General features: G+C 44.1%; 1 protein-coding gene across 4 annotated transcripts in view; it reads left to right on the forward strand.

Moving 5' to 3' along the window:
- SCAI (suppressor of cancer cell invasion) overlaps positions 1 to 18,641 on the forward strand; it is a 103,844-nt gene that overhangs the window by 55,256 nt on the left and 29,947 nt on the right. For all 4 annotated transcript variants that reach the window (XM_074974024.1, XM_074974025.1, XM_074974026.1 and 1 more), the window contains 6 exons: positions 11,219 to 11,314; positions 11,990 to 12,076; positions 13,369 to 13,467; positions 15,109 to 15,205; positions 16,911 to 17,009; positions 18,231 to 18,383. In XM_074974024.1, the coding sequence (XP_074830125.1) occupies positions 11,219 to 11,314; positions 11,990 to 12,076; positions 13,369 to 13,467; positions 15,109 to 15,205; positions 16,911 to 17,009; positions 18,231 to 18,383 (631 nt within the window). The remainder of the gene's footprint in view (positions 1 to 11,218; positions 11,315 to 11,989; positions 12,077 to 13,368; positions 13,468 to 15,108; positions 15,206 to 16,910; positions 17,010 to 18,230; positions 18,384 to 18,641) is intronic.

Here is an 18,641-nt window from a genome sequence, read left to right on the forward strand (position 1 = left end):
GTTCCCGCTTCCTTCCAAAATCAAACTTCCCTCCCTCACTATCCAACCCCCATCCCCAACTGTCTCTGTTTCCCATTCTGAGCCTAAGCTGCATGCTGTGCAACACTCCTCCATCTACTTTGTCCTCACTCCACTTGGCAACCCTTGGCTTCTCTGACTAGGGGCCCGAAAAGGGAGCCAGCCAGTCACGCAGCGGCACAGGAGCCAGCAAACAGAGCTGTAAACAGGGGAGTTTGAGGGGGAGTTTGAAAGGGGAGTTTGTCTTGTGGTGCTTGTTAGGGGTTTGTTTTTGCTGTGGGTGGTGGTGTTTTGGTGTGGTTTGTGTTTCCCAGATTAACAGGGTTTAGGTGGGAAGGCTATGACAGATATAGAGGCAGCAGTGGGAGGGACCCATGTAGTGGAAGACACAATGAAGATGACTGGATGTAGAAGCTGCGGTATGTACACAATCCTGGAGGGGATACCTGGTAAGCATTTTGTCTGCATGAAATGCTGTCTGGTAGAGCTGATGGAGGAAAAGATCCGAGGTTTGGAGATGCAGGTGGAAAGTCTGGTTGAGTTTAGAAAGGGGTTCGAGCAGATTATGGAGCAAACACATGAGGTATCTGAAGGGAAGAGCTCAGATTTGCAGATGGAAGCAGGACTGAGGAATTCTGAGGGGAGACTGGGTGAGGAAAGTGGTCAGTGGAAGCATGTGACTAAAAGAACCAGGCGGAGGAAAAGATGGGCTAGTGAAGGAGAAATAGAGCTCAAGAACAGGTTTGCAGAGTTGGAAAATGAAGAAGGGGCTCAGCAGGTAGTCACTGAAGGTGGAAGGGCAAGGACGAAGAGAAAAGCGGCTAGTCCTATACGAAAAGGGGAAGAGTCAATGGAGACTAAACCAAATGTGAGCCCCAGGAGGATACAGGATGGGTTGAAGAGGATTACAAGGGAGAATAGGAATGGAAGGAACTTGCAGCCAGAGGGAACAGGGGATAGACTGGAGAATAGCACCGTCACCAGGAAAAGGCAGGTCTATGTGATCGGGGACTCTTTACTGAGAAGAATAGACAGGCCTGTAACCAGAGCTGATCCAGAGAATAGAAGGGTATGCAGTCTTCCAGGTGCTAAGATACGGGATGTAGACCTGAGGTTGAAAAGGATCCTAAAGGGAGCAGGAAAGAATCCCCTAATTATCCTTCATGTGGGAACAAATGATACGGCTAGATTCTCGCTGGAAAGTATTAAGGGAGACTATGCTAGGCTGGGGAAGACGCTTAAGGAAATCGAGGCTCAGGTGATCTTTTATGGAATTCTGCCTGTTCCTAGAGAAGGGCAACAAAGGTGTGACAAGATTATGACTATCAACAGATGGCTTAGGCAGTGGTGATATAAGGATGGCTTTAGGATGTATGGCCACTGGGAGGCATTCATGGACTACATCTGAGTAGGGAAGGAAATAGACTTCTAGGATGGAGGCTGGCACAACTGATTAAGAGAGCTTTAAACTAGGAATTTGCGGGAGATGGTTGGGAGATGTCCAGGTAATCTCCACACCGGATTTTAGCATTGAGAGGGAAGAAAACAAAGTAAGAAAGGATACAGCCGTGGGTAGGAGAATGTGTATAAGGAGGAAGGGCAGCGTGGATACCAGTCTAATAGGTTATACTGGCTGTAGAATGACCGTTCCTAATAGGGTACAGAATGTGAGCGAGGCCAAACAGCAAAAATTAAGATGTTTGTACACCAATGCGAGGAGCCTAGGTAACAAAATGGAGGAACTAGAGCTACTGGTGCAGGAAGTGAAACCAGATATTATAGGGATAACAGAAACATGGTGGAATAGTAGTCATGACTGGACTACAGGTATTGAAGGGTATGTGCTGTTTAGGAAAGACCGAAATAAAGGTAAAGGTGGTGGAGTAGTATTGTATATCAATGATGAGGTAGAATGTAAAGAAATAAGCGATGGAATGGATAAGACAGTCTGTCTGGGCAAAAATTACATTGGGGAAGAAAACTATTAGAGCCTCCCCTGGGATAGTGCTTGGGGTGTGCTATAGACCTCCGGGATCTGATATGGATATGGATAGAGACCTTTTTAATGTTTTTAATGAAGTAAATACTAATGGAAACTGCATGATCATGGGAGACTTTAACATCCCAGATATAGACTGGAGGATGAGTGCTAGTAGTAATAATAGGGCTCAGATTTTCCTCGATGCGGTAGCTGATTCCTTCGTCAAGTAGTTGCTGAACCGACTAGAGGGGGTGCCATTTTAGATTTGGTTTTGGTGAGTAGTGCGGACCTCATAGAAGAAATGGTTGTAGGGGATAATCTTGGTTCAAGTGATCATGAGCTAATTCAGTTCAAACTGAACGGAAGGATAAACAAAAATAAATCTGCGACTAGGGTTTTTGATTTCAAAAGGGCTGACTTTCAAAAATTAAGGAAATTAGTTAGGGAAGTGGATTGGACTGAAAAATTTATGGATCTAAAGGCAGAGGAAGCCTGGGATTACTTTAAATCAAAGCTGCAGAAGCTATCAGAAGCCTGCATCCCAAGAAAGGGGAAAAATTCATAGGCAGGAGTTGCAGACCAAGCTGGATGAGCAAGCATCTCAGAGAGGTGATTAAGAAAAAGCAGAAAGCATACAGGGAGTGGAAGATGGGAGGGATCAGCAAGGAAAGCTACCTTATTGAGGTCAGAACATGTAGGGATAAAGTGAGACAGGCTAAAAGTCAAGTAGAGTTGGACCTTGCAAAGGGAATTAAAACCATAGTAAAAGGTTCTATAGCCATATAAATAAGAAGAAAACAAAGAAGTGGGACCGCTAAACACTGAGGATGGAGTGGAGGTTAAGGATAATCTAGGCACGACCCAATATCTAAACGAATACTTTGTCTCAGTCTTGAATAAGGTTAAAGAGGATCTTAGGGATAATGGTAGCATGACGGATGGGAATGAGGCTATGGAGGTAGATATTACCATATCTGAGGTAGAAGCAAAACTCAGACAGCTTAATGGGACTAAATCGGGGGGCCCAGATAATCTTCATCCAAGAATATTAAAGGAATTGGCACACAAAATCAGCAAGAATTTTTAATGAATATGTAAACTTAAGGGTTGTACCGTATGATTGGAGGATTGCTAACACAATTCCTATTTTTAAGAAAGGAAAAAAAAGTGATCCAGGTAACTACAGGCCTGTTAGTTTGACATCTGTAGTATGCAAGGTCTTGGAAAAATATTTGAAGGAGAAAGTAGTTAAGGACATTGAGGTCAATGGTAAATGGGACAAAATACAACATGGTTTTAAAAAAGGTAGATCGTGCCAAACCAACCTGATCTCCTTCTTTGAGACAGTAACAGATTTTTTAGACAAAGGAAACGCAGTGGATCTAATTTACCTAGATTTCAGTAAGGCATTTGAAACCGTGCCACATGGGGAATTATTAGTTAAATTGGAAAAGATGGGGATCAATATGAAAATTGAAAGGTGGATAAGGAATTGGTTAACAGGGAGACTACAGCGAGTCCTACTGAAAGGTGACCTGTCAGGCTGGAGGGAGGTTACCAGTGGAGTTCCTCAGGGATCAGTTTTGGGACCAGTCTTATTTAAACTTTTTATTTCTGACCTCGGTACAAAAAGTGGGAGTGTGCTAATAAAGTTTGAGGATGACACAAAGCTGGGAGGTATTGCCAATTCAGAGTAGGACTGGGATATCATACAGGAGGATCTGGATGACCTTGTAAACTGGAGTAATAGTAATAGGATGAAATTTAATAGTGAGAAGTGTAAGGTCATGCATTTAGGGATTAATAACAGGAATTTTATTTATAAGCTGGGGATGCATCAATTAGAAGTAACGGAGGAGGAGAAAGACCTTGGAGTATTGGTTGACCACAGGATGACTATGAGCCACCAATGTGATATGGCTGTGAAAAAAGCTAATGTGGCCTTGGGATGCATCAGGTGAGGTATTTCCAGTAGAGATAAGGAGGAGTTAGTACCGTTCTACAAGGCACTGGTGAGCCCTCATCTGGAATACTGTGTGCAGTTCTCGTCTCCCATGTTTAAGAAGGATGAATTCAAACTGGAACAGGTACAGAGAAGGGCTACTAGGATGATCCGAGGAATGGAAAACATGTCTTATGAAAGGGGACTCAAGGAGTTTGGCTTGTTTAGCCTAACCAAAAGAAGGTTAAGGGGAGATACGATTGCTCTCTATAAATATATCAGAGGGATAAATACCAGAGAAGGAGAGGAATTATGTAAGCTCAGTACCAATGTGGACACAAGAACAAATGGATATAAACTGACCATCAGGAAGTTTAGACTTGAAATTAGACGAAGGTTTCTAACCATCAGAGGAGTGAAGTTCTGGAACAGCCTTCCAAGGGAAGCAGTGGGGGCAAAAGACCTATCTGGCTTCAGGATTAAACTCGATAAGTTTATGGAGGAGATGGTATGATGGGATAACATGATTTTGGCAATTAATTGATCTTTTAACTATTCATGGTAAATAGGACCAATGTTAGATGGGGTGGGATCTGAGTTACTACAGAGAATTCTTTCCTGGGTATCTGGCTGGTGAATCTTGCCCATATGCTCAAGGTTTAGCTGATCGCCATATTTGAGGTCGGGAAGGAATTTTCCTCCAGGGCAGATTGGAAGAGGCCCTGGAGGTTTTTCGCCTTCCTCTGTAGCATGGGTCACGGGTCACTTGCTGGAGGATTCTCTGTACCTTGAAGTCTTTAAACCACGGTTTGAGGACTTCAATAGCTCAGACATAGGTGAGAGGTTTATTCCAGGAGTGGGTGGGTGAGATTCTGTGGCCTGCGTTGTGCAGGAGGTCTGACTAGATGATCATAATGGTCCCTTCTGACCTTAGTATCTATGAATCTTGCAAACACTCCACCCCTCACTTTCATACAGGTCCATCTCCTCCCTAAGTTGCTCCTGATGTGGGCCCATCAAAGGCTGTGCTCCCGTCTTCCCCTTCCAGATCATCCTCCTTAAGCCAGCTGGCAGTGTGTCTCAGGAGGAGGGCCCTTTGCTTGTGTGGTGCAGGAGGGTCAGGCTGTAGTACTTCTACTGTCTGAACCTTCCTCCCCGTGAGATTATGGAATCAGGGTCTTACCAGCCTCTCATCTGGGGTTCTCCCCCCGACCCACTGAAGCAGTGCTGTTGATGTTGCTGGTGCTGTTTCTAGCTCACAGTGGCTTGTTGGTGAGGAGGTTGTGCCCCTTGGCGAGTTACTGCACAGTCCTGGTATCTGGGTATGGGAGGCAAGAGGTGGTCCTGGCTGAGTGACTGTATGATTGTGAACAGACAAGCACAAGCACATAAACCTTCACACACCCCCCCCCCCCCCAAAAAAAAAAAAAAAAGTGTTACACATCATTCTGGAAAGCTTCTCTGTTAAATTCAAGTGTAGCATTTGCTCCTCGCATTGCTGTTGCAGGCCTGCTGAGAATCTCCCTGGATTTTGTAGGTCTTTTATTCAGTCTGAGACATGTCCCTCTGTGACAGCTTCCATGTGGGGTTACCCAAAAGGAATATTCCTTAACTCGTTTTCAACCAGTGCAACTCTGGCCTCTGTCAGCAGTGTGGTTGGAATCGCTGATGGAAAATGAATTATTGAACACACAAGATGAAGTGATATACCTCGTAAAGCAGGTCATAGCAAGAACTGGGGAAAACTTCCACATGGGGCCGAAAGTTCACTGCAACTTTATCCATCATCTGTCCCAGTGCAGTACACGGACCAACAGACTACACCCATAGTGTGTGCCATGCCCCAGGAGCAATTGTGGGATTTCACTCATTCCTATTTAACGTTAGAGAGATTTAAAATCTGAATTTTTAAAGGCATTTGTTTACCATTAAAATTGGAGGGCTTAGTAGCAAACTCTAGATAATGACTGAATGTCTTTTCACTGTTCTCTTAGTCAATCCCTTCAGCATATTTTGCCTATCCTTCAGTGGCTGGGATACTCCTTTCTTTGCACTATCCATCCCATATGGTAAATCTGTCTCACTTCTGCATCCTGCACTGTGATTTGGATGGCGTGCATTTCAGGGTTAGGTGCCTGGAGAGAGGTGAGGAGGAGAAGAGGGAGATGGCTATGGGGAAGGAAAGTAACAGGTTGTCGTTGATTCCCATTATGCCTTCCCTTTGCTAAGGGCCATTATCCTGTTATAGTACCTGAAATAGCACAGCACCTTTCCATAATGTATCCAGTTTTCTTTCATATTGTGCATCTCTCTTTTAGCTGGGTCACATAATCCCTGTCTGCTTGAGTGGGTAGGGGAGAAGGAGGAACTACCAAACAGCCCGTCCACAGAATATTAAGATTGATTAAACATCAGAATATCTAACCCTTTCTCAGCAAATAAGGCAAATCTGCACGTCCTGAGATTTCAGTTATGTTCAAAAGAGATTACCATAATAGTTGTGTGTAATTAAATAGTACTTATCCTCCTCTTTCCCCTCTTGCACACCCAAACAAAAAGTTCCTGATGAAACTGATGAGGGCAGTTCCTGAGGAAGGCAGCATGAATGATGTGCAGATCACAAGGCAACAAATGGGTGAGAGGGTGGTGATGGCAAAGAGCTGCTCTTCCCTGCAGAACAGTGTTTGGCGGTGCTGTGGTGATGTACTGTCACAAATGAAATTTTATTATGCTGTTAGGGTGTTATCAAAAGTGCTGGTGTCAGTTTCCATGGAGACCCTCCTTGTTCCCAGGGGAACCCAGGAATGGCATGGTACCTGGCTGTGCCAGCTGTGATTAGGCTTGCCTGCGGCTAGTAATGTAAATGTGCAGATACACAGGAGTTTCTGTAAGTAATAGTGGCCCAACATGTACATGCTGCAAGGCAGAAGTATTGTAATAGGCCATTAATCAGAGGGAATCCAAAGCACGGAAGTAGCCAGGAAACTTTGGATTTTATAGGAATGCTTAGACTTGCACAGAGATGCAACATGTACAGAAAAGTGAGGGGTGACCCACACATTCAGGGTGTTACAAATAAAGAATGTAGTATGTGAATGCCTGATTTTTCCCTTGTTTAAAGCTACATTTTCTGCTCACTTTGTGGTGGATGTGGAATGGCCAAAATAATGTGAAGACTACTTGGGGGAGGGGAGGAGGAGGGGGGCTTCTTCTAGGATGTCCCCACTTTAGCCTCCTGCTTAAACTAACCTGTCATCCTGGCCTGGTAGGGCAGAATTGCTGCTGGGTCAGCTGGAGCCGGGGGTGGTCACTGCAATAGATGTGAGGAACGTTCTCAACCCTGGGGAGGATGGGGCTGGGGATAAAGCAGCATGAGGATTGCAGCAAGGGGCTTGCTTTGATGCTCCACAACTATTCTTTGACAGCCTGGGGAGTCCGTGGCCAGAGAGAATGCTTTAAAGTTTGGAAGGATTATGATGCTTCAGAAAACAAGTGTTAAGATTCATTAAGACTTCCTGAAGCAAACTTGTCCTGTTTATTGCATGAGGTGTCCCGAAGCTCATGACGCTTCTCACAGAAGGCCCTGTGACCATATGGAATCCCATTCAGACCTGACTCCATCCACTTGCTTCAGACCCTAGGAGCAGCTAACTGGAGTCTGGCAGGACCTGCTTTCTGGCCAATTCCTGTCTAACTTCTCAGGCATCAGCAGCATCACGATAGCAACAGCTGTTGAAATGGTTTTCCAGGCTGGTAGGGATAACGCCAATAACTGATTCACTTTGCATAAAATGAGTCAGCCAGTTTCCCTCATGCTGTGTGGGAAATAGAGCTGGCAGATAAGCACAGCAATATTAATTTCCTAACCCACTTGGAGTGCTGTTAAAGAGATTAGACAACAATGTTACTCCTTTCTGCTGTGGAAATCCCAGTCTGCTGCCTTATTCCTTTTTATTCCTCTAAAGAGCCTGGCATGATCAGCAAGAGGCTGCATTCCTGTAGCCATCCCTTCCCCTGGTGCCTTCGGGCACAGCTCTGCTCCTGTGAGGGGAGGGGGACTTCCTGTAAAAATTAGTCATCGGCCATGTAGTGGCAAGGGAGAGGTGAGGGGGTTTCCTTCTCATGTTGCAACAGCCTATCTCATGGGGATTGCTGGACTCTGTTAAAGATCTTTGGTCCTGGGAGGTTGCAATTGTCCTTCTTTTTGAAGTTGTTATTGGGGGTGGGGCTTCAGAATGTCTCTGTTTGTAGAAGATATGATCGGCTATTCAGTATGTAGAGTAAGTAGGTGAGCCAATTTACTGATCTGGGATAGGGTTCTCCTGAAGAAAATTCTTGACCTGATTCAAAAACAACTAAATGTAATGCCTTCTTGAAATGTGGGTAGCTTTTCATGTGGGCTGTATGCCTGTCTTGAAATTCCACCCTAGGTTTGTGTTGAATGTGTTGACTTCAAGGAGCTAGGATATTTTTGTCTTCTCCATGGAGTTCATGCCAAGCTGCTTGTGATACCCTCACAAAAGGCTCTTTGTTAGTGTGAAATTAAGGTTGGGAGCATGTCTAGGGAATTTAAAGATTAAAATCCTTATGTAGCTACAAACAAATATATTCAAAAACATGGAAATTCACAGTAAAGGTAGCAAAACCACCTTAACTCTGCCTCCACAGAATGTCCCATGGAATGTGAGTTCTGCCATTTTGTTTCTTGCATAGGTGTCTCCAATAGTAAGTGTGATGCTTTGTCACCCCACTCACCTTTGTTCTGTTCATATAAGTGCTGTAGTGTTATAATGTGAGCTGATGAGGGTTGGGTATGGGCACATGCCAGCTGACTCCAGTGACTCTTGGATAACTGGTTTGCGTATGGAATCATAGGGCCTAAGACTGAGAGGTATTCAACTGCCTCAGTCACCTTGCAGGATTGAGCCCTTGATGAAGAATGGAGAGAGCCATTTGTCTAATCCAAGATTTGAATTGGATTATTCTTGATTTGCCCTAACTGCTTATTTTTGAAGACATTGTCATGGCATCCCAAAATATTGTTGTCACGTTAAATCTCAGTGAAATGCGATTTGTGGCCCCCTCATTCTATCTGACATTCCATGTCCTTTTGTGTACACTAAGCATTGTGCTCCCAGCCAGTTAGTGTATGTCTGCAACTAGAAGGGTGAATCTCCTTTAGTGCTATGGGGAAGTGGGAACGGAGGCTCCAGGTGAACTGGCTTTGATAGCCTGTTACAGCATTTTATAGCAGAAGTTCCCCGGAGGAAATATAGGGCAATTTCTCTGTGTAACCTCTTAAATCCCTTTTGTGTATTAAAAAATGCAGTCTGATGTCCACAGGAGCTTTGAATTAAATCAATATTCTCTCTGCCTTGGAATAGAACAGGCTTTAGGAAAATGGGCCTGCTTTTTGTAGTTTAGGGAGGGGTCTATAAACAATTGTTTCATACCAAAGTTGCCCTTACACAGCACAAGCTCCAAGGAGATTTGGCTTATGGGGCAATCACTGGGGACCATTTAATTTTATTTCACGGACCATTAACTTCCCATTTCTGCCAACAGTAATAGAGGCTGCGTAACATAGTGTCTAAGAGTAACCAAACGATGTGTTGTACCAAAATCTCCTCTTTTTTTGGGCAGAACTGAAGTCTCCGCAGTATGTTCCTGACTGTGGATGATATTTAGTATCTCATTTAGTATTTGGTGCATATAACTGCTTTTGTTGCAGTTTCCAGTTGTCTACTTGTGAGCATAGGAGCTGCAAGAACTCTGCCGTTTCCTTTGGGAGTTGTTTTCAGGGTTACCGTAAATATGTAGAGAGTATCTTGTGTTTTGCTGATGTCAAGAGACCTGACACTTTGTGGTAAAAAGGCACAGTTCTGGAGCTTGGAAAACATGAATTCCTTTCCACTCCAAATCATGCATCTATACACATGCACATGTGTGTCTGCATCTGCACAGCCCACCAGCCTACTTCATGTAAACACATTCTGTGAATTCACACATGGCACTAGCTCCCTCCAGCTGTTGCTGTACTTGCATACTGTGGCAGCCATCCCCTAATTCCAGGCATAGCAGGATGAGGCAAGTACATCACAATAATATGTTGTATGTATTATAAATGCACAGTCTATAGTGATGTACTGGTAGCTAAAAGCCTTTGCTGTTGCACAGGTGTAATTCATAAAGTTGAGTTTAAAAACAACAAAAAACCAAAAATGACTGAGAACTTAAAATTGGGTGGTAACAGACTGAATCCTAGTGAAGACTGAATCTGGTGATATTCTGAGCAAAAAAAGCTCTCCGCTGTACTGGTAGCTGTTTTCCATCACTTCATGGTGACCCAATAAACATTCTAGGCTTCAGAGTGATTTTGGGGGTTATTGTGTATACTGGTGGTTTGATTTGTGTGTGGGATGTGTTGTGCTGGGAGAGTTGTGTACGTTTGTGCAGGTGAAAATGAGTTTATACTGCAGTGCAGGGCAGTGTGTTTGGAGTGGTGGTGTGTGGGTGATTTTGAAGAAAGGTAGCAGCTCTTTGCTACTAGTCTTTGCTCTCAGAGGCAAAAATATCTTCTTAGCCCCCAAAAGGCTATGTCCCAAAGACTGGTGAATGCTAGCTGATGCCAGCCTATCCTCCTCCTGCCTCTGATTCTAGTGTTGCCTTGTAGATTATATGACATTGCATGGGGTGTGTGGTAATGATGCCAGGCAGTTAAAGGCACCAGATCTCTACATTACTCTGCCCTTCTCTCCCATTCTCAATCGGTGACAAACTGACCGTTAGCAAATATTCATGTTGTTGTCCAAGTTTGTCTGGGAATTGTTAGTGTTTAATGAAATGCCCAGTCTTGTCTATGCAGGGGCCAAATAATTCTGCCTGAGCATAAGGGGTGTGGGAATACGTGTCTGTCTGACTCACTCAGCAGAAGCTGCTTCATGAGTTGACCCAGTTTAGTGTGGTGTATCTAGCAAAGTGCACCTGCCCTAACTCTGCAGTGCCAGTAGGAAGTATGAACCCAAGTACTGGCCTGCAGCCTGAACCCAGGACCTCTTCTGCCTGTGGTGTAGTTGGTCTACCCACAGAGGCAGTACATGAACTTGCAGGTGTAGACTGGTCATAGAAAATCACAAGCCTTTTTTTAAGAATACAAATGTTAACTTTAAAACAAACAAACAAAAAAAACACCCCACCCAAACAAAAATCTGAGTTTGCATCTCATATTCTGGACTGATTGATGTATTCTGCAATTATTCTGCATTTGTCTGTTGCAGAGATTTGCCTCAGTATGGGCAGAAGCAGTGGCAGTCCTATTTTGGGCGAACCTTTGATGTTTACACTAAACTCTGGAAATTTCAACAGCAGCATAGGTAAGAAAATGCTCCTGAGAACCATCTTCAAATAATTCTGCAGTGTTCTTTTTGTATTATGGTAGTGCCCAGAGGCCTGGACTGAGTTTCATCCTGTGCTGGGACAGCACAATAGGGACAGTTCCTGCCCTGAAGAGTTTAAATTTAAAATTTAAGCCAAAAAATGTTGCATATAATCTTTTCTTATTGTAACCTTTTTTTAAAAAACAAAAACAAAACCTCCCAGGCTGCTTACATGCACACTGCCTTAACCTGCTGAGGGTCTCTGCAGTGCACCTGTGTGCCCATGTAGAATGGGTGCAATGTCTTGCTGCTACACAAGCTGACCTTTTACACCTCACTGTACCCGGCTCTCTTGAGTGTTCTCAGGAAGCTGTGACCCTCTTTCACATTATTTGTGAAACATGATCCCTCCAGCTGTCACACATTTTTGGGGCTGTGAAATCCCTTGTTTTGCGATGTGCCCCTTCTAATGTGTGCACAACTCTGCCAGAGCTGGCTTGTAAATACCATGTTAGATTATAAAACTTTCTCTAAGGGCTGTTACGAATACCCACGTAAATAAGGCAAGCAGGATTTGGTCTTAGAATGTTGTGTTGACTTGGATTTGGATGGGTTGCTGTTCTGGGAAATGCATGGGATATATTACTCTTCTTTTTCTCTTGCTTGAAATAGACAAGTACTGGACAATCGATATGGATTGAAGAGGTGGCAGATTGGGGAAATTGCCTCCAAGATTGGGCAGCTCTACTACCATTATTAGTAAGTGAATCTATTTCTGTGTCTGCTGGAGACAAGTGGTGTTGCTCATGGCCCCATGCAGCATACATGGTGATAGTTCCAGAACAATTTCCTTCCTGAGCCAGTGGCGAAGGATGGGGTTGGGAGGAACCATGTGTACTCTCAGGTGACTGAGCCTTTGTCTGCACTATAGAGTTGGGTTGATATAAGGCAGCTTACGTCAACCTAATTAGTCAGGGTACACACTACAGCCTTCCTCCCTCTGATGTAAGTGCCCTCTTACACCAACATAATAACTCTGCCTCCCCGAGAGGTGGAGGATGTATGTCGTGTAGTTAGGGTGTCGCAGTGTCCATGTGGACACTGCATTACTTACATCTGCTGTTGGCTCTCATTCTTGTCAATTTTGCAGCTCCATACTGGAACCATGAAATTGACAAGAAAGCCCAGTTGTCACTGGGGTCGGTGGGGTTTCCAGCTAGAGCCCAGCTGTTCTCCGGGTTCCCTGCTCCCAGTCGGGCTGTGTCCTCCCAGCTCGGAGCGCAGGTGCCCTCTGTATCCCCGCTTCTGGTTCCCAGACCAACAGCTGGCCTGGCTCCTTGCTGGCCAGGCTCTCAGCCCCCATCACTGCCCCTCTCTAGTCTGTGGAAACCCTCCTAGTGAGGATGTGCACCACCAACAGAAAGAGGGTATTGTGGATGTGAACCACCATAGTAATTACTGCAGTAGTTGTAAGTCGACCTTACTTAGGTCGACTTATGTTTCGAGTGTAGGCATGCCCTCAGGAGTGGTACAAGAAGGCCTCAGGAGGGGCCACTCACAGCATTTGTTGCCCAAGAAGATTCATTGCAGAATCAAAAAGTGGATCCCAAAGATGACCCTCATGCCCAAATATTATTCTGCTAGTTTTATTGACAGTGCTAAAGGTCTGCTTCTTCGACCTCAAGGGTCACTTTAAAGTCTTCCATATATGTTGCATTGACTTTGCATAGTGATTTAGTTACTAGTTTGGGATTTTAAACTGTTGTTCCCTTTAAATCTTCCATGTTAATATATCGCCTGTACATATGGGCATGAGGTACTGACATCTGATCTTTGTTGCTGGCTACTTCCTTAGACTGTCTGAAATAAAATTGAAGCTCTGGAATCTCCTTCAATCATGTGCTGGGATTGGGAAACTTGCTTTTTTAATGTGGCATTCACTTGAGAGAGAGCATGTTTTATCCACTCAATCATCTTGTGTGTCAGTGGCGGGAGGTACGGGTGGCAGGAACCTATACATGGAGCCGTGAGGTAATATGTTTCTCCCATAGCCTGCGGACGTCTGAAACCAGCTACCTGAATGAGGCCTTCTCCTTCTATTCAGCTATTAGACAGAGATCATATTACTCGCAAGTCAATAAAGAGGACAGGTATGACTGCACTAGCATCTTGCCTTTTTTTTTTTTTTTTTCCCAGGATTAGAGCGATGAGCAGAAGCAACCTTGAATTTTAAAGTGTGATTAAGGGAAAATAACTGGTGTAAGAACAGCTCCTCAGAGGAAGTCGTTGTTAATCCTAACAACCCTGATTAAACACTTTTGTAGAACCACCAGCCATGTCTGGAGACTAGCGGGATTAGCAATTGGTTTCAGCAGCAAGAAAGACCTTCAGCTGCTCATCTGTGTCCTTCCCAGTCCTTGTTATCAGTGCTGTCACTGGGAATACCCCCGTAATGTTCTAGAGCTGGGAGATTAACTTGCTCATCCAGAAGCAAAGTAGAGGAAATAACAGGTCTTTTTATTTTTACTTCTCTGAAGTGCAGTGATGTTGGCAGTTTGGCAGCCTTACCACACTTGACTAGGGTAATGTGGTCCTCCCTATCCATTAACTATTCCAGAAAGCCTGAGAGATGCGTTCTTGTGGGGAGCCATCCGGAGCAGGGCTCATTCAGAAGGATGCTGTGAGGTGTTGTCTAACACGTCAGGCTCCCAAGAGACTAGGAGGATTCAGTATTAGCAGGTTTCAGAGTATCAGCTGTGTTAGTCTGTATCTGCAAAAAGAAAAGGAGGAGTTGTGGCACCTTAGAAACTAACCAATTTATTTGAGCATAAGTTTTCGTGAGCTACAGCTCACTTAATCGGATGCATTCAGTGGGTATTTTCCACTGAGTGCATCCGATGAAGTGAGCTGTAGCTCACGAAAGCTTATGCTCAAATAAATTGGTTAGTCTCTAAGGTGCCACAAGTCCTGCTTTTTCTTTTTTCAGTATTAACAGACACTGAACTCGGGAGGTTCTGGCTGTCGGTCCTGTGCTCTGGCTGGGAGGTGAGGTCAGTGGCTAGTTAGAATTGGAGAAGAAGTGATCTGGATTGATTTTTGTGAGTTTTATACTGATGATCACTGCAATATAGAATTGCCTGCCAAGTTTGTTACAGGCACTCAAGCATTTTGGACTTGGTTAGCAGAGCCTAGAGACTTACTGATTTTCTGAGCATACCCTCTGAAAGTCTGCAGATAGACTAAACGACCATTTTAGTGTCTTTTATTGTTGGCCTCAGATCTTAGCTTATTTTTCTTTGGAGAATCTCCTTACTCCGGTCGGGGTGTCCGAGCTCCTTCAGACTAGATGTGCTTGGCAGAGATGTCCCCTTTAAATACTGTGGCAGATTTATTTTACAAAGGTGAAAATGTGATCAGACATTATGTCCCATAATTGAACTTACAGATGTTTAATCTTTTGTTCTCTTTGATGGTTTGACTCAGTGGTCCAGATTCTCATTTGTCATCCATCAGCAGATAACTCAAAGGAGACAGGTTCTGACCATAAACTGGCAGAAAGCCAGTAGAGCCAACTCCTGCACCACCCATCCACATCCCACATTTGAGTAGGGGATGTGTGCGAGGCAGCCCAGAGCTCTGCTGGTCCTTAGCTGATGTGTGAGGCCCTTTAGGGATTATGCCCAGCAGGTCTAAATTAGAGCAGCTCCTACATTGCTTGAATTCATGCTCGGGTTAGCACAGATCGTCTCTTTCCATGACCACTGCATTGGTGTTTTATTTTTATTTTTCAGGCCTGAACTGGTGGTTAAGAAGCTGCGTTACTATGCAAGGTTTATAGTGGTTTGTCTTTTGCTCAACAAAATGGATGTTGTGAAGGACCTCGTAAAGGTAAATTAATGATATGAGGACAATGGAAAGTGTACATGCCCATGCAATACAGGCCACTAGTCATGGAGAGCTATTCTTCCTGCATGTAGTAGGGTATTATGGCATGCAGGATATGTCTCTTTCAGTTGAAATCTCACACATAAGATCTCAGCTGCTGCTGTTCCTGTTAATCATACAGCTTTAACTAAATCTGGCCTTGGGAGCTGCAGTGGGAGGAACAACATCCTAATGCGTTTTGGTGTTCTGTGCATCATGTAGACGTAAATGACCCGAGCCCTTGACCAAAGAGTGGTTTTTGCTATTGGTGGAAGGCAGATCTCATTAAGTGGGGTTTGGATAAACCCCAGACAGTGTGGATGTGAATATCACACTTGTTTCAGCTGTCTGAACGCTTTGGGGGTCTTCTCTCTAGCCTTGTGCACCTCCCTCCTCCCCTGCCAGTAGCTCCCACCTCTCTCTGGCCTCAAAAGTCTCCATGAAATCCCTCCCATTTTGATTCTAGCCCTTCTGCTCAGCACAGTGCTGTGTTCCTTTCCAGTCTGGTACCTGGAGTCTGTGAGGTGTTTTTCGTGCAAATGAGAAGAATCTATTGTGCACTTCCAGAAACCAGATTGGGAAAGACTTGAGACTTTAAGGGACAGGAAAGTTATAGAGTCTGTGTGTGCGCATGGTGGGGGTGAGGGAAAGACTTACCTTTCAGAACTGCTTCAGACTTCGTGGGACAATAGATACATAGGGATTAGGATACAGACCAGGGTATGTCATCAAGCAGTAATCCATCTTCAGTATGTTTGGAGTTGAGGGAATATCCAGGACCAAATTAGATACTTTATTGTGTTTAGGGAAAATGTTACGCTCCAGTGCCCTGCTGATTTCCACTTGAAGAGACTTCATATTAAGGGAAAACCATCCAAGTAGGCATGGGTGTCTGCAGTTGGATGGCTGTTTCTGACGACAGTCTTGCTTTCCAAAGAGTAACGACAGGAACGCCAAACTTCCCCAAGTTTCAGAGTAACAGCCGTGTTAGTCTGTATTCGCAAAAAGAAAAGGAGTACTTGTGGCACCTTAGAGACTAACCAATTTATTTGAGCATAAGCTTTCATGAGCTACAGCTCACTTCATCGGATGCATACTGTGGAAAGTACAGAAGATCTTTTTATACACACAAAGCATGAAAAAATGGGTGTTTACCACTACAAACCTTCCTACACTGCTGCAAGCCACATCCTGGTGTTGACTGTTTTTTATGTAGGCTGCATTGCTCTTTGCCTGTCTGGATCCAGTGGAACAGACACCAAAGGGCTCACAGCACAGACTAGCAGAGGAGGCCTTGGGAAAGGACAGGCCATTCGCTTCCTGAACTTGTTGAAAGTTATCTGTAACCTTAGATTTGAGTCAGCACTTGTGATAGTAAATGAGTGCTATCCCTTGCTCTTGGGTTTGTTGAAAGGTATTTGTGTTCTCAGAGGGCAAAGTAAGGGTACCTGGAGTCCTGGCTTCTGAAGTAGCACATGCTGGCCAACTTTTTGGCCATGTTCCAGATTGGATATGGTCATGTGGATAATGACCATCAAAACTTCCATAATTAGATTGCTTAGATGTCTCATCCCTGAAGTGCTGAGACCGCCTTATTTATGAGAGGTGACTGCCTTACCTTCCAAAAGAGTTATTCATTATTCCTCTTCCTTTGGACTTTCTACCTCAGGAATTATCAGATGAAATTGAAGATTACACTCACCGCTTTAACACTGAGGACCAGGTGGAGTGGAACCTGGTTCTTCAAGAGGTGGCGGCTTTTGTTGAGGTGAGAGTGAAGGAAACTTTGGTCTCTGCAGTTTGTTGGAAAGTGTCCAAAAAAAACCCCTCTTGTTTTAAAAGTAAAACATGGGAACTCTTCGCTGCAGATTGTTCTGAGGCCATGCCATGGGGAGCGAGCTAGTAAGGAACAGTCTTGTGCGCAGGTGTGTCACACACCTCTCCAGTCTGCTGATGAAATATTCTGCATTAGCTGAGCTGTTAAGGAGGCTCCTGTGACATCAGAGCCAGATCTGCTCAAGCAACATAAAGCTAGCAGCTAGTGGAAACGTGAGGTTGTGACCTGCTATCTCTCAGCAATCCACCACCTCTCTTCTTACACCTGGTGTTCAGGTGACACTGGGATCAGAACATAGCCATTGGCATAGTAACTGCTATAGAAGGTCTGCCAGCTACAGGCCCATCTTTGTGGGAGGCCTGCTTCTGACTGTATTGTTAGTAACTTCCAAATAAGTATATTTTGATGCTTGCAGTATTGGCATATTATTCTGGCAATGCATAAGCAATATGTAATGGAAAATACAGTATAATCTTGGCAGTTATACTGACAGTATGTCTTGGCATAGCTATAATATTGCCCTTTTTATGTCTTGCTACAAAGAAAAATGAGGATTTCTTCTCTAAAATAGGAGACAGTTTCCTGATCACCTCCATTTGTACAATGTGTATGCACATACATGTGTACGAAGACCTATGCTCCAGTATTTAATCATTATTAGATTGAAATGCTGGACTACTGTTGGCTTGTTTCCTTCATTATTTCTCTTTAGGAAAGAAGAGAAATGTAAATAATGCAAGTCTTTTCTGCCATGTAAAGTGTTACCAATTATCTGCATGGGCTGCGTGTGGATTGCCTGCTGCGCTTGTGTTAGTGAAGTTTGTTTCCCCTGATTCTGGGAAACTAAGTCAGATGGCTTATCCTGAATGGGTACGTTCTCCTCTCAACTGCACTTAAAGTGCTACCACACAAATATTTGTGTTTAAATATCCAAGGTATTTTCTTCTGGTCCCTAAGAGCAGCTCCTTTTCCAAGCTGGAATTGCTCTGCAGCCTTAGGATATAAAAGGCACATTATTAAGACACACAAAGTAGTCTTCACTTCAGCTATGGGATGTCTGTTATGAGTGACAGGATATAGTCCCTTTTGCTTGTGGTTGTTGACCCTGTAGGTTTCCTTGGAATTCATGCTCTGTGCTGGTTCTCTTTCCAGGCAGATCCTGTGATGGTTTTAAATGATGACAATACCATTGTAATCACCTCCAACCGACTGGCTGAAACAGGGGCCCCATTGCTGGAGCAGGGAATGATCGTGGGACAGCTCACTCTTGCAGATGCATTAATTATTGGGAATTGCAATAACCAGGTAAAGGAGACAAGGAATTGTTTGTATGTTCAATCTTCAATTGGAATTGAAAACAGGTTTTTTTTGATTCTACTAAAGGAAATTGCAGAGTCCAAAAGAGGCAAATATAAAATCCTTTAGCAATGATGTTAACAGTGATAGTAGATTAGCTGAGAGTATGGCAAAACCTGAGTGATAACCAACAAGAACTATCCTTTCTGTCCTGTTCTTTCGAGTGTATGTCCCTATGGGTACTCCATCATAGGATACGCTCGCATC

This window comes from Natator depressus, chromosome 16 (assembly GCF_965152275.1).
Source record: "Natator depressus isolate rNatDep1 chromosome 16, rNatDep2.hap1, whole genome shotgun sequence".
NCBI lineage: Eukaryota > Metazoa > Chordata > Testudines > Cheloniidae > Natator > Natator depressus.